A 15,688-nucleotide genomic window follows, 5' to 3' on the forward strand; every position below is an offset into this window, starting at 1 on the left:
CGAGTCCCGCATCGGGCTCCCTGCTCAGCAGGGGGTCTGCTTCTCCCTCTGCCCTCTTCCCTCTCGTGCTCTCTGTCTCTCATTCTCTCTCTCTCAAATAAATAAATAAATAAAATCTTTAAAAAAAAAAAGAAAAGAAATATGTAAGTTTTAGGGTCAAGTCTAATGCAACAGGATATTATCTCTAAAAACTGGTTATTGAGGCATGACCTTGAGGTTGCTTTAGGTATTTTCCATCAGCTTTGTTTTCTAAGTATCTAGTTACTTGATCCCTGGTGAAATTTTGAGATTTTATGACTCAGATTGCATAACAATATTCTGGAACACACACACACACAAATACACTTTGGCTAAGATTAGCCATGTGAGCTTCACCTTTCTTCATTCATCAGTACAATGAAATGCCTATGTCAAAGGAAATCTTCTCTTCAAATGTCTATGTAAAGAAACCTGTCTCTTGTGTGTAGGCAATTATTATTACTTTCCAAGAAAAAAAAAATGAAGAGAAAAAGAAAAGCACTGTATGAATGTATAGCTTTCTGGACTTTTTCTGTCTACTGGAGCCTGATGATTTGTCAGCCTTTCAATATTGAGATATGCATATATTTTACAAATAGTATGGTGTAGCTATGGTTTCATAATCTGATTTTTCTGACAGTATTTCTGGAGTATTTTCCATGTCTTCATTATTTTCCCTTCACATTTTGTATGTAATGTATTCAGCAGTCAGTTTTTCTGGAATCAGAATGTTGAACCCTGCCTGACCAATTCTATGGCTTTTCTAACCTGTACACCCTTTCTTTTCTTTTCTTTTTTAAACGACTTATCATTTGAGAGAGAGAGAGTAGGGGGAGGGGCAGGGGGAGAAGGAGACAAGCAAGACTCCCCACTGAGCAGGGAGCCCGCCGCGAGGCTCCATCCCAGGACCCTGAGATCATGACCTGAGCTGAAATCAAGAGCCTGACACTCAACTGACTGAGCCACGCAGGTGCCCCTAATCTGTACACCCTTTCTAACCTGTTCATCCTCACTGATCCCAAAGCCAGGAAGTAAGGTGTGGTTTGGCTGGTGTAGGTCCTTTTCAATCCTGAAAGCTGTGAATGAAGGGAGGAGAATGGGTTCAGGGCAGGACTGAGCAGCCCAGTCTCAGGTGCTGAACAGCTTCCCCAAAATGGAGGACTGGTCAGAAAGCTGTCTGCTGAAGTATCTGCATTTCTGGGGATTAGGGGAAGAGTTTCAATTTATCTAAAATCCTTCTTTTGTAATTGGGTGTGTTTGTATGGTGGGAGGTATTAAGTAAAATGGAATGGAGAAGCAAAACATTTAATTTCTTATATAGTAACACTAAAGCATGCTTGCTCTCACAGGGTCTCTTTTTCCTTCCCAGTTCTGGATTCTCTTGTTTTTCTCCAGTAGAGAAACCCCAAGGAAGACTGATCAGTTTTTGCAGATAGCAAACCATGACATATGTAAGTTGGTGTTCCCTTCTTGTTGAAATAAATGTTTTCATTACATTTCATTTTATTCTTGTGATATAAATGTTTTCATTAATTATCCTGGAAACTTACTACCAGGAAACACCCCAATCAATTATTGGTTCCCTATACCAGTGAACAATCGTTGCAGATAACCTCGTGTTCTCCTTCTGTGACCTAGGCTCTTCCAATCTGTGTTTATGTATATACTGGCTAGAATATGCATTATCTCTTATGTGCCCAACTTACTTTAAGAGCAGTGATGAAAGAATGAAAAAATAAAGTCTTGTAAAGAAATCATTTGAGCTTCCCATGTCAGGGTTATAGCTGATGAATTAGAGATGAGGATCCCATTTGGCCAAACATGGAAAGATTCTGACATTGTCATAGACAGGAGTTTTCTAGGTACAGGTGACAAAGCCTGGTAATAAATGGTCTCTGTCTTAGTGTGGATTGAGATTAATGCTTTGTGAGGCTTTTAAAATTGAATAGACATGTGATTTAGAACTTGCAAATATATGGATCATGGGTTTTAGTAAGGAATTTCTTTTTTAAAATATAATACTGTTTGGTTTTTTTTTACTTTTAAGATTTTATTTATTTGAGAGAAAGAGAGAGCTCAAGCGGGTGGGGGGTAGGGAGGGGTAGAGGGAAAGAGAGAGGGAGAAGCGACTCCCTGCTGAGCAGAGAGCCTGACTTGGGACTCCATCCCAGGACCCTGAGATCATGACCTGAGCCGAAATCCAGAGTCAGATGCTTAACACACTGAGCCACCCAGGCACCCTATATTTGATTTTTTTTTTTTTAAGATTTTTTATTTATTTATTTGAGACAGAGAGAATGAGAGAGAGAGAGCACATGAGAGGGGGGAGGGTCAGAGGGAGAAGCAGGCTCCTTGCTGAGCAGGGAGCCCGATGCGGGACTCGATCCAGGGACTCCAGGATCATGACCTGAGCCAAAGGCAGTCGCTTAACCAACTGAGCCACCCAGGCGCCCCCTATATTTGATTTTTTAAATTGAGATATAATTGACGTATAACATTACAAATGGTTCCCCACTTAATTTTTCAACTTTATGATGGCATGAAAGCAATCATTCTGTTTTTCAATTTCAGCATAGTATTCAATAAATTACATGAGATATTCAACACTTTATTATAATGTAGGCTTTGTGTTAGATAATTTTGCCCAAATGTAGGCTAATGTAAGTGTCCAGAGTATGATTAAGTTAGGCTAAGCTAACAGCGATGTTCAGTAGGTTAGGTGTATTAAATGCATTTTTGATTTATGAGATTTTCAGCTTATGATGGGTTTATTAGGATATAACGCCATCATAAGTCAAGGAACATCTGTATATTAGTTTCAGGTATACAGCATAATGATTTATTTGTATACATTGTGAAATGATCACTACAGTAAGTCTGGTTAACATCCACCACTGTACATAGGTACAAGTGGATTCATTGTGAAATGTGTATTTATCCATGAAACCATCACTACAACCCAAATAATGAACAGATCCATCACCCCCAAAAGCTTCGGTAATCCTTCCCTCCCAACCCCCCCCGTCCCCTCCCACTGTGCTTCCAGGCAGTTACTGATCTGCTGTCTGTTAACATAAATTAGTTTACCCTTTCTAGATTTGCATACAGATAGAATCAAACAGTATATGGTCTGTCTTGTTTCTTGTATTCAGCATAATTATTTTGAGATTCATCCATGTTGTTGCATATATCAATTCAATCCAAAATATAGTTGAATAGTATTCCATTATATGGATATATCATAATGTAGTCATCCTTTCTCCTGTTGACATTTTGGTTGTTCCAGTTTGCATTATTATAATTAAAGCTGCTAAGAACATTCCTGTGAAAGTCTTTGGGTGGGTCTAAGTTTTTATTTCTCTTAGGTAAATGCCAGAAAATCAAACTTCAGGTGAGTTTCCGTGTTCACAAAACTTTTATTTGGACATGAGAACATTTGATTTTCTTTGCCTGAAGTGTATACTAGGTAGAGACCGTCTTTACACCTTCCATCCCCAGTTAATGGATAGAAGTCATTGAGATAAATCCTTCACGTGGCTCTGATTTTCTCTGTCTTCTCCAGGTAATGGTCATATATTCAATTGGCAAATCATTTGAATTATACAGTTGGTCTTTATTTATTTTATTTTTATTTTTTATTTATGAGAGAGAGAGAGAGAGCACAAGAGTGGGGTGAGGGGCAGAGGGAGAAGCAGACTCCCCACTGAGCAGGGAGTCCGATGCAGAGCTCGATCCCAGAACTCCGGGATCATGACCTGAGCCGAAGGCAGACACTTCACTGGCTGAGCCAACCAGGTACCCCAGTTGGTCTTTATTTTAGATGGTGATTAAGCAAAGCAGCGTGGGTTTATGTGGAATTACATACCACATATTTCTGATATTCTGCAGAGGCCTAACAGTCAACAAATGACAAAGGCATCTGCTTTGTGAAGCTTTTGGAAGTGGGACTGTAACTGGGTATTTGAGGATAGAGATCTGTGTCAACAAGGGGAGGAATATGTTCAGGTGATCTCTAAGTTATGACCAGTAGTACTAGTCAGGTGTTATTTTTGGCCTGGCAGCCTGAGTTTTTTTCAGGTATATCATTGGGTGAATTGTGAGAGGCAGTGTGGTGTGATATTGAAGAGGATGGGCCCGGATATCCGATATTTGGTTTGAATCTTGGCTCTGCCACTTCCTAGCTGTATGAGCTTGGTGTATTCACACAGCCTCTGTGTTCCACAGTGCTCAGATGTACATTATAATAGTACATATTTCATAGGGATATAACAAGGATAAAAATGTAAAGCTCATGACAACAGAGCCTGGAACATAGGATTGTTCAATAAATATTAACTGTTGTGATTCTAGGTGATTCCCCTTCAGGGTCCAATAGTAATAATGGAAATAACGAAGGTAATTGATGGTTATTTGCAAGGTAAGAAAATTATCCACAGGCTCAACTGGTTAAAAACAGGGGTTCTTAATCTTCCGTTCTTTGATTGCTCTTGTGAGCTTCCAGGGGCCCATAGATCATTTGAAACAGTATTCAGAAGTGTGTATTTACTGATTATCAAAGGTGACTATGACCAAAAATACTCAGAAATGTTGGTTTGGAAACAAAATGGTAATAATGGATACAATCTTGTATAAAGTGTTCAAGATTACAGAAATAGTTGAGTAAATCCCACCACAAACTACATACATACATGAGATAAAATAACATGCAGCTAGTGAAATTATGCTTACAAAGATTCTTCATGGGGCGCCTGGGTGGCTCTTGGTTAAGCATCCGACTCTTGGTTTCAGCTCAGATCATGATCTCAGGGTCGTGGGATGGAGCTCCATGTCAGGCTCCGCACTCACTGGGGAGTCTGCTTGAGATTCTTTCTCTCTCCCCCTCCTTCTGCTCTTCCTCCCAACACACTCACATGTGCTCTCTCTCTCAAATAAATAAATCTTTAAAAGATTCTTCATAAGAAGGAAAAATACATAATGTAATGTGAAGCAATATTCACAAATATGAGAAGTATTATTCAAAAGCACTTTAAAATTAGATATGAATCTCATTTAATACTATAGGGTTATGTAAAATATTTTACAAGGTTTGTATCCAAAATGGTATTTTAATTACATATGTGTAAAGGAGACATCTATATCTACATTTATTGAGAATCTACTGTATAAAAACTGTTTTCTGTCTGCTTTTTACACATGTATTCAATCTGCTAATTCCACTTACCTGAATTATGTTCATTCACAGAAAAATCTTGATAATGAAACTTTTTTTTTATTATATTCAGTTAGCCACTGTATAGTACATCATTAGTTTTTGATGTAGTGTTCAGTGACTCATTATTTATGTATAACATCCAGTGCTGATCACAACACGTGCCCTCCTTAATACCCATCACCCTGTTACCCTCTCCCCCCACCCTCTCCTCTGAAACCCTCAGTTTGTTTCTTGGGGTCCATAGTCTCTCATGGTTCATCTCCCTCCCTGATTTCTACCCCTTCAGATTTCCCTCACTTCCCCTTTGGTCCTCCGTGCTATTGCTTATGTCCCACATATGAGTGAAACCATAGGATAATTGTCTTTCTCTGCTTGACTTACTTCACTTAGCATAATCCCCTCCAGTTCCATCCATGTTGATGCAGATGGTGGGTATTCATCCTTTCTGATGGCTGAATAATATTCCATTGTTTATATGGACCATTATATATATATAATCTTCTTTATCCATTCGTCTGTTGAAGGGCATGTTGGCTCCTTCCACAGTTTGGCTATTGTGGACATTGCTGCTATGAACATTGGGGTGGATGTGGCCCTTCTTTACACTACATCTGTATCTTTAGGGTAAATACCTACTAGTGCAATTGCTGGGTCGTAGGGTAGCTCTATTTTTAACATCTTGAGGAACCTCCATACTGTTTTCCAGAGTGACTGTGCCAGCTTGCATACCCACTTTTGAATTATACTGATGATATTACTCAAGGATTGTCCAAGAAATGGTAGGTGAAATTTATTTCAACAACATTGTCCTTTCAATTCAGAGTTAGAGTTTACAGTTTATGAGTGGAAAGATCTCCCTATAATTTTACTTTAAAAAATATTTTGTGTAATATTGGTGCCATATTTCCAGGTAGGAATTATATCTGACCATTGCAGGAAAATCTAGTAACCTAAAGAATTAATGAACAAGAAAGATAAAATTATCCATAGTCTCTTCCTCCCTGCCCCCCCCACTGCCATTAATCACCAATTATATTTTGATATAGATTTTTCCAGTTTTTATCTGTAAGCATATATTTTTGGTCTTGATTCTGTAATATAAAATAACCGTATTTGATCACATAAGGTGACAAAAGAATTTCCAACTCTTAATTTGTAAAAGAAATCCCGCGTTTCATTATTGTCTCTATGCATGTAAAGAGAAGGCCCTTAATCCCCTTACTCGAAAAACCTTTCTGAGTATTTTCACCTCTTAGGAACATAGATTTGTCAGTTAAAATCAATTACCAGAAAATGATAACATTTCTGCTAACATAGCATTTTTTCTAAAGATTTTATTTATTTATAAGAGAGAGAGAGAGAGCACAAGCAAGGGGAGCTGCAGGCAGAGGGAGAGGGAGAAGTGGGGAGAATAGACTCCCCACTGAATGTGGGATTAGATCCCAGGACCCTGGGATCATGACCTGAGCCAAAGGCAGGCACTTAACTGACTGAGGAACCTAGGCACCCCAACATAGCATTTTAAAATCAATTTTTTAGGGGCACCTGGGTGGCTCTTAGTTTTGGCTCAGTTCTTGATATCAGGGTCATGAGATTGAGCCCTGCATCAGGCTCTGCGCTCAGCTTAGAGTCGGCTTGAGATTTCCTCTTCCTCTCCGTCTGACCCTCCTGCTCGTGCTCTCTCTCTCTCTCTTTCAAATAAATAAATCTTTGAAAAAAAATAAAATCGATTTTTAAAAATTAGATTAAATGTCATTTCAGAGAATATAGAAAAGATCTGATGTCTGGGTTATTCCAAGTATCTGTTGTATAAACATTTCCAATGATAGATTTATGTAAACAGAAACATGGAATAGGTAGTAAAAGTTACGAATAATCAGATAAATCTCCACCTTGTTCCAAAAAACAGTATTTAGACACTCACTAAATTCTTAATTTGGTACCTGATCATCAGATTCTCTGAACTCCTCTAGGATGTTGAAATGATTTTTCTGAACTGCCTGGGGCAGGGGATGGGCATATTTTCTCCTAAAGTGTTGGAGAATCTTTTTTGTTAATATTTGTTTATTGAGGAGAATTACATGCTTAAAGCCAGGCTTTGACATTTTTAAATTAGCATTATAAGAATGTAGGCCTAAGGAACTTAAATTTTATTGTAAGAAAAATGGAATTAGCAGAATTGTGTTTCTTTTAAAACAGTAAATTAAGGAACTTGGAAGGTTCTCCACTTTATTTTTTTTAAGGTTTTATTTATTTATTTTAGAGAAAGAGAGAGAAGACAAGAAGGGGGAGGGTCAGAGGGAGAAGCAGACTCCCTGCTGAGCAGGGCTTGATCCTGGGACTCCAGGATCATGATCTGAGCCAAAAGCAGACAGATGCTTAACTCACTGAGCCACCTAGGTGCCACGAAGTTTCTCCACTTTAAATAATAATAAATAACTTAAGCAATTATTTTATTAAGTATTTTATATAGATTACTTAATCTTCAGACTATTTTATATGCTATTTGATATTCTTTCCCAGTTTACCAATGAGACTTCAAGGGACTGGCATGTTCGTAAACATCAGAGTTTCAATCTGAAATTCATGTCCTAAAGGTCTGACAACAGTCTGTATTCATTATAGCAAGAGACCACCTCCCAAATATTATTTTTAAAAGCTACCTGCCTCACTCAGTAATTCATCACAAGTATCTTTTCTTCACTTGTTTGTGTGAACCAATATCATAATTATTAATAATAGCATAGTATGCCAGAATGTATTACAACATAATTCTGTTTTTTTAAAGATTGATTGATTGATTTGAGAGAGAGAGCACCGGTGGTGGGGGGGAATGCAGAGGGAGAGGGAGAGAAATCTCAAAGAAACTCCCCACTGAATGCAGAGCCCATCTCTGGGGCTCAAGGCAGGGCTCGATCTCACGACCCTGAGATCATGACCTGAGTGGAAATCAAGAGTCTGCTGCTTAACAGACTGAGCCACCCAGGTGCCCCCAACATAATTCTTTTAACATGTTGCCTACTGTTAACATGTTTTCAGTTTTTTGTTATAGAAAAATTCTCTGAAAAATATTATGCATATAACTTTTATACCTCTTTTTATTTCCTTAATTTTTAATAGTGGACTTTCATATAAGAAATTAGACATTTTGGGGCGCCTGAGTGGCTCAGTCAGTTAAGCGTCTGCTTTCAGTTCAGGTCATGATCCCCAGAGTCCTGGGATCGAGCCCCGCATCAGGCTCCCTGCTCAGCGGGGAGTCTGCTTCTCCCTCTCCCTCTGCCTGCCGCTCTGCCTACTTGTGCTCTCTATCTCTCTGTCAAATAAATAAATAAAATCTTAAAAAAAAAAAAAGAAATTAGACATTTTAAGGGCCTACAATATTGTCTGACCCTGTGATACTAGCATTTGAGTTGATTAAATGACTATACATATGTAGCCCTTCCTTCCCCCCCTCCCTTTTTCTTTTAAAGAGAGCAAATGTACTGAATGGAGTGGGGGGAGGTGTGCGTAGGAAGAATCTTAAGCAGGCTCCACACTCAGCACAGAGCCTGTGACACAGGGCTCAATCTCACGACCTGGAGATCATGACCTGAGCTGAAGTCTAGAGTCAGACGCTTAACCTAATAAGCCACCTGGGTGCCCCTTTAGATGTTACATTTAAATGCCAATAATCCAGCGGCATATAAACTACGATTAAGAATAAGTATAGATCAGTGTATAGTAAAGACCACTAAAGAGAGTTAGATGACCTACCTTGGGAATTCATGGGAAAGTGACATTGGTTGGATTCTGGCCATTACTGTAAAGTATGAACAAGTTATACTGAGCCCATGGAATCTCTCTGGAGATAAGTGGGATTAATTGTGTAAACTTTTGCCTTCTAATTTCTTCCCTCAACTGATGTTTAGATGCAAAATGAGACTAATAGGATAAGTTGATCGGGCAGTTGTCTGGAAGACATTGTGGCTAAATGTCAAGAAAAAAACCTCCTTGGGGTCAAGAAGACTTTAGAGTACTCAGCTTTTTTCCAAGCTCAAGAAGAAGGTGTTTTAAAATTAAATGAAATCTCGGGTCGCCTGGGTGGCTCAGTTGGTTAAGCGTCTGCCTTTGGCTCAGGTCATAATCCCAGGGTCCTGGGATTGAGCCCCACATTGGGCTCTCTGCTCAGCGGAGAGCCTGCTTCTTCCTCCCACTCTGTCTACTGCTCTGCCTATTGCGCTCTTTCTCTGTCAAATAAATAAATAAAATCTTTAAAAATTTTAATTTAATTTAAATTAAATGAAGTCTGTACTTTTTGGAGAATAGCTTCTTCTAACACATACATTTGTGTATATATATATATTTTAAGTTAATGTATGGCCACTGTTAAAATAATGATGAAGTATATTTAAAACAAAAAGAAAACCAAGATTACGCCTATAAAAAAAGGGATGGTAACATAGGATTGTGTAATGTAATAAAATGGATAAATTACCAAACCTTTCCATCAGTTGATATCCTATTCCCTGTCCCCCAATGTCTGTCTCTTTTTTAATGATCTAATCATGTTGTACTCCTATTTTTTATCTTATTTTTCTATTGGTGTAATATCGTCCATGTCCTTAAATATATTTTCCTTTTTAGCATTTAATGGCTGCTTTATATTCTGTTGCCTGAATATTTAGTATGTAAGTAGTCAGCTTGGCTGGACTCAAAACACAGAATGTAGGCCTAAGCAATTCCTTCTTTGTGTTCATTTCCCATATATTGACCAACTTCAATGGACCATGAGGCCATAAAAGCACCTCTGGTTTGGATGGTGAGGCCTCTTTCAGCCTTGGAAGGTGGGAGTGAAGGCAGGTGGATCCACTCATGGAAAGACTGAGCAGCCCAATCTCAGGACTAGATCAGGCTTCCCAACATGGGAGCTTGTCCAGGAGATCTCCTGCTCCTGTGTTTGGATCTGGCTTCACTGCGAGAAGTGACTTATTCTACAACGACCTTTGTGTAGTCTGGTGTCCTGGGACTTGGGAGAGACCTTAGATCATTCTTCTATTTTTCCCTAAATTGTGTGTGCAGTAGTGGGGGCTAATTTTAGAAGAATGGAGGAACAAAAAGATTTTGTTAAATTAAGTCATATTGGGAACACTAAAACTTTTTTTCTTCTCTCAGCTCTGGATTCTCTGGAATTTGAATTGTTTTCAATGGAGGAACACCAAGGAGCACTGATCAGGTCTTATATTTCTAAAACCATGACCTGTGTAAGTTGGTTATTCCTGTCTTCTTGCAAATTATGATTTTAGTCTATGTGGGTTTTTTGATTAATTAACCCAAAGCTTCCTACTTAAGAGGGCCTCTTTCAGTTATCTGCTCTACAGTTTGTTCTAAAATAAAAAAAAGTGATAGAAAATAGCTCAGTTTCCTCCTAATGAGTGTTTGTTATCCAGTTTTTTATTTATCATCCAATTTACTCAATCCACTTCTATGCTTAGTCTTCAGTCAAAGGCTCTGATAGAGCAGTAAAGGAGTGAAGTCCCGTGAAGGAAATATTTGAGTTTCCTTTATAGGTCTCTGGTTTGATGAGTTAGAGGTGTTGGTCCCATTTAATTACCACAGGTAGACTTTCAAATTCTCCACAGACCTGAATTTTCTAGGCAGATGAGATGGATATTGGTATCAGTTGGTCTTAGTCTTAGTATATGATGGTATCTCATGTTCTTGAGCATTGTAGAATGATTGGAAACATTTGGGTCATGCATCTTTCTAAGGAATTATTGAGAGACAAATATATCTATTTTGTGGTTGAATGTGATCTGATGAATTTGGGTGACATCTATTTGATTATGGCTCCCATCCTTCATCAGTATACAGTTAGAAACAAAAATTTGAGTAACTGATGAAAGATGACAATGAATGAGAATTTGTCCTAAGGAGTGTAAATGTGTTAATTTCTAGAATTGATGAAGACCTTTGAAATTTTGTCCAACCAGGTATATAAATGTCAGGAATGGATTAAGTCTGAGATATCTATAATAAAATGGATTGTGACATCCAGAATTTATTTGTCAAAACAAAGAAAAATGTTTATGATGTGTTCTGACAAAGGATGAACTGAATGCCTATAGAAATGTCAACTTTTTTCAAAAGCTTTTACTTAATACAGAAATTTTTATATTCAATATGGGAGGCAAATCCCATCTTCGTTTAACTCTGAAGGAAAAATAATTTAGAACCTGGCGTTTTTTTTGAGAATTTATACATCATGCAGCTAGCTGACTACATGTCTGTGCATTATACTTTATTGAATAGGAAAAAAACTTTAATCTTATCCGTTCCCCAGTAGGTCTGAGTTTTTGTGATGGCCCACAACCTACAAAGACTTGTCTGTAGCAATAGGATTCTTCAGGAATATGTAGACATTTAGCTTTGATTTTCTAGTCCATTTGTACTATATCACTCCCTTTCTTTAATTCATTCCTGTAATCTCCTGTCTTTACCATCTTGAAAATGTTTTCCAATTTCATACTACATGGGTTTGCAGTTTCAGGAATTAGTGACATTCAGGGATGTGGCCATAGACTTCTCTCGGCAGGAGTGGGAATACCTGGACCCTATTCAGAGGGACTTGTACAGGGATGTGATGTTGGAGAACTATAGAAACTTGGTCTCATTGGGTAAGTTCATTTGCCACGAGAAATTTAGAATGTGCTCTGTGGTATGTTGACTTTCAACACAGGGAATTTCAAAGCTGTCTTTCAAGATGTAAGCTGAATTTCTTTTTCTTGTTCCCAGAGGGAGGTTTGAGGTCTGTCAGTTTGTGAGTGCCTCTGCCACCAACCATGGTCATTTCCTCTTTTGGCGATGTTCACATCTGCCTCTCACCCTTCCTGTCATTGCCTCCCTTCCTTACTTCCCATGGGGCTGGACAAAAATTCCTTATATTTATTCCATATATAGCTGTTGTCCAAGAAGCCTTGTTTCCCATTGTGTTCAGGCTGAATATTGCTGTGGATTTGCTGGGTCATCCTCTGATCCACCTGCAGGGCAATATTTAGATGAAGATTTGTGATTGGCTGTAGCTGTGAGAAGAGCTCTAGAACTTCTGTAGTGGTGGACTGGATAAACAATATTCATTTAAAACTGAAGGGTACACATTTCATTTCCTGCAACCAATTTTATATGATTTATGGTCAAAAGTTACAATTCATGAGCATGACATTTATAACTGAATGAATATTTTATAAGTGAATGAGGATGCTTCTTGTTTTCCTCTTAAGGAAATAAAATAATTTTAATTGGCATTCTGTCCCAATTATGATACTCTTCCTGGGAAGCAGGGGGGAGAGGAATATATATACATGCATACAAATTTAATCATCAAATAACCACGCAATAATAGTATTATCATACCGATTTTACTTGCCAACATTGGGGAGCAGTGTGTTGAAATGGTTTCCTCAAAGTCACAAGGTTGGTAAACATTAGAGGAGAAAGAATTTGTGCACACGCCCTTAGCTCCAATGAGTGTCCTCAAACATTGTTAACCTTTTCAGTCACTTTGTTCAATTTTCTCTTAAGAGGAAGAGTCTATATGAGTTTAAATTAGAATAAAATTTCATCATACCTGCCTGGTTCCTTAAATCATCTCATCCTTCTATTATCTGAAGTCTGTATCATTAACATTTAACCTTGATTTCATGACAAATTTAAGCAAAACTAAAGATTTTGTGAGTTCTGTTTTTATTTCTGTACCATGTGGCATTTTTTTTTCTTTTAAGCAGGACATTCCATTTCTAAGCCAGATGTGGTTGACTTATTGGAGCAAGGAAAAGAGCCCTGGATGATTTTGAGGGAAGAAACACAAAGACAGTACACAGGTAAGGAGGGCAAGGAAGGCAAAGAGAAGCCATCAGGGCTGGTAGCAGCCTATGTGGTAAGGGGAAGGAGTACATCTCTGTGGTATTTGTAAAGCCCTCCAAGGTACCAAGACTTGGTGATGCCAAGAGCATGGGCTTGTGACGTGGGGAGGAAATCAAGGTCTCAACATGAGCTGTAGAAGAAACTTCAACTTTACACCATTTGCCATTCATCTTCTTTCCTGATATTTCAAACCCATTTTCAGTGACCGGGAATCTCATTTTTCATTCGTGCAATATGTTATCTGTACATTGGATTCAACTGTTCTCTATCTCCCCTTTTGCACACACACACATATATCAATGCAGTGATAGTGAACAAGACTTATAAGGTCCCTGCTCTCGTGGAATTTACATTGTACTAGAGTGAGGATAACAGTAAACAGCTAAGGGCGCCTGGGTGGCTCAGTTGGTTAGGCGACTGCCTTCGGCTCGGGTCATGATCCTGGAGTCCCGGGATCAAGTCCCGCGTCGGGCTCCCTGCTCAGCGGGGGGTCTGCTCCCTCTGCCCTCTTCCCTCTCGTGCTCTCTGTCTCTCATTCTCTCTCTCTCAAATAAATAAATAAAATCTTTTTAAAAAAAAAACAGTAAACAGCTAAATAGATAAATAATATTGGGCAATGGAATGATGGAAAGTAAGCAGAAATGGGGCCATTTTAGATAAGGTAGTTGCGGATGACTTTTCTGAGGTGGTAACATTTGAGAGGGGACCTGACATAAGGGCCCAGGACATGTGTTTGTCTGGGAAGAATGTTCCAACCTAAATGAACAGCTTGGAAGGCTCAGGAGTGGCTGGGGCAGGGAGAAAGGGATGAGGAGACTGGAGGGAAGGGGGCCAGAGAGAGCTTTGTGAGTTTGAGGAGCACCATCGTAGACCAGAATAGAAGGCCTCAGGAGAGAGTAATAAGTAACGCAGCCACAACTGTTAGGAGGAATCAGCTCATATGAGGTTTTATTAGATTTGAATCATTAGGAATAATAAGTATTGGGGTGCCTGGGTGGCTCAGTCGTTAAGCATCTGCCTTTGGCTCAGGTCATGATCCCAAGGTCCTAGGATCGAGCCCTGTGTCGTGCTCCCTGCTCTGCGGGAAGCCTGCTTCTCCCTCTCCCACTCCCCCTGCTTGTGTTCCCTCTCTCGCTGTGTCTCTCTCTGTCAAATAAATAAAATCTTTAAAAAAAAAAAAAAGGAATAATAAGTATTAGAATCAATTATGTTATCTGTTTTTAAATTTTTAATTTTAAATCATTTTTAAAAAAATGTTAGTCAAATACAGAGAGCCGCATTAAGCACATGTCTAGCTCAATGAGTTAAATGCGTTAAACACCCACGTTAGGAATTAAACCTTTTTTTCTTAACTTCTTATTCTGAAATAATTTCAAGTCACAGAAAGGTTTTAATAATAATGCAAAAACTTATTTTATACGTTTCAGCCAGTCTTTCCAAATGAGGAAAGCTTTCTAGTCCACCCTGAAGCCCTTCACATGTCCACACCCAATCACAATCTTCTCCCCCTGCTAAGTGTAACCACTCTTCTGATTTTAATGAAAATCAGTTCCTTCCCTTTTTTCTCCCTCCAATGTCTTTATATGCTTTTTAAAAAATTTTTTATTGTTATGTTAATCACCATACATTACATCATTAGTTTTTGATGTAGTGTTCCATGATTCGTTGTTTATGTATAACACCCAGTGCTCCATGCAGAACGTGCCCTCTTTAATACCCATCACCAGGCTAACCCATCCTCCCACCCCCCTCCCCTCTAGAACCCTGTTTGTTTTTCAGAGTCCATCGTCTCTCATGGTTCGTCTCCCCCTCTGATTTCCCCCCCTTCATTCTTCCCCTCCTGCTACCTTCTTCTTCTTTTTTTTTTTAACATATAACGTATTATTTGTTTCAGAGGTACAGGTCTGTGATTCAACAGTCTTGCACAATTCACAGCACTCACCGTAGCACATTCCCTCCCCAATGTCTATCACCCAGCCGCCCCATCCCTCCACCCCCCCACCACTCCAGCAACCCTCAGTTTGTTTCCTGAGATTAGGAATTCCTCATATCAGTGAGGTCATATGATACATGTCTTTCTCTGATTGACGTATTTCTCTTTATATGCTTTTAAAATCTTCTTTAATCTCTAAGTTTCCTCTTCATCTCTTTTGTTCTTAACCATTTATTTGCTGAAGGAACATCCTCCATTCTGTTTTGCTGATGCCATTTTGAGATTTACTTAAACTTGTTTTCTGACTTCTCTGTATGCTCTAAAGATTTTATTTATTTATTTGACAGAGAGAGAGACAGCAAGAGAGGGAACACAAGCAGGGGGGAGTGGGAGAGGGAGAAGCAGGCATCCCGCGGAGCAGGGAGCCCGATTCGGGGCTCAATCCCAGGACCCTGGAATCATGACCTGAGCAGAAGGCAGTCGCTTAACGACTGAGCCACCCTGGCGCCCCTCTCTGTATCCTCTAAATAAGTAGTGGGATCAAGAAGCATAATGAGATTTAGATTATCTATATATAATGATATTATATCATATAATATATAAATATATACATAAATATTTACATA

The 15,688-nt window shown here is 38.9% G+C and overlaps 1 protein-coding gene across 15 annotated transcripts in view; it reads left to right on the forward strand.

The window, feature by feature from the left end:
• The window catches only part of LOC123855587 (zinc finger protein 573), a 67,348-nt gene that overhangs the window by 7,755 nt on the left and 43,905 nt on the right, over nucleotides 1–15,688 (forward strand). For 6 of the 15 annotated variants that reach the window (XM_064581313.1, XM_064581314.1, XM_064581311.1 and 3 more), the window contains exons 2-6: nucleotides 1,388–1,469; nucleotides 5,937–6,009; nucleotides 10,382–10,470; nucleotides 11,751–11,883; nucleotides 12,988–13,086. In XM_064581313.1, coding sequence (XP_064437383.1) covers nucleotides 5,979–6,009; nucleotides 10,382–10,470; nucleotides 11,751–11,883; nucleotides 12,988–13,086 — 352 coding nt within the window. In that variant the 5' untranslated portion in view covers nucleotides 1,388–1,469; nucleotides 5,937–5,978. The remainder of the gene's footprint in view (nucleotides 1–1,387; nucleotides 1,470–5,936; nucleotides 6,010–10,381; nucleotides 10,471–11,750; nucleotides 11,884–12,987; nucleotides 13,087–15,688) is intronic. The other 9 variants (XM_054511566.2, XM_064581319.1, XM_064581318.1 and 6 more) reach the window with 4 other exon arrangements.

Source organism: Mirounga angustirostris, unplaced genomic scaffold, assembly GCF_029215605.1.
Source record: "Mirounga angustirostris isolate CCGP_5_RB_7025 unplaced genomic scaffold, mMirAng1.0.hap1 SCAF_16, whole genome shotgun sequence".
NCBI classification, from domain to species: Eukaryota; Metazoa; Chordata; class Mammalia; order Carnivora; family Phocidae; genus Mirounga; species Mirounga angustirostris.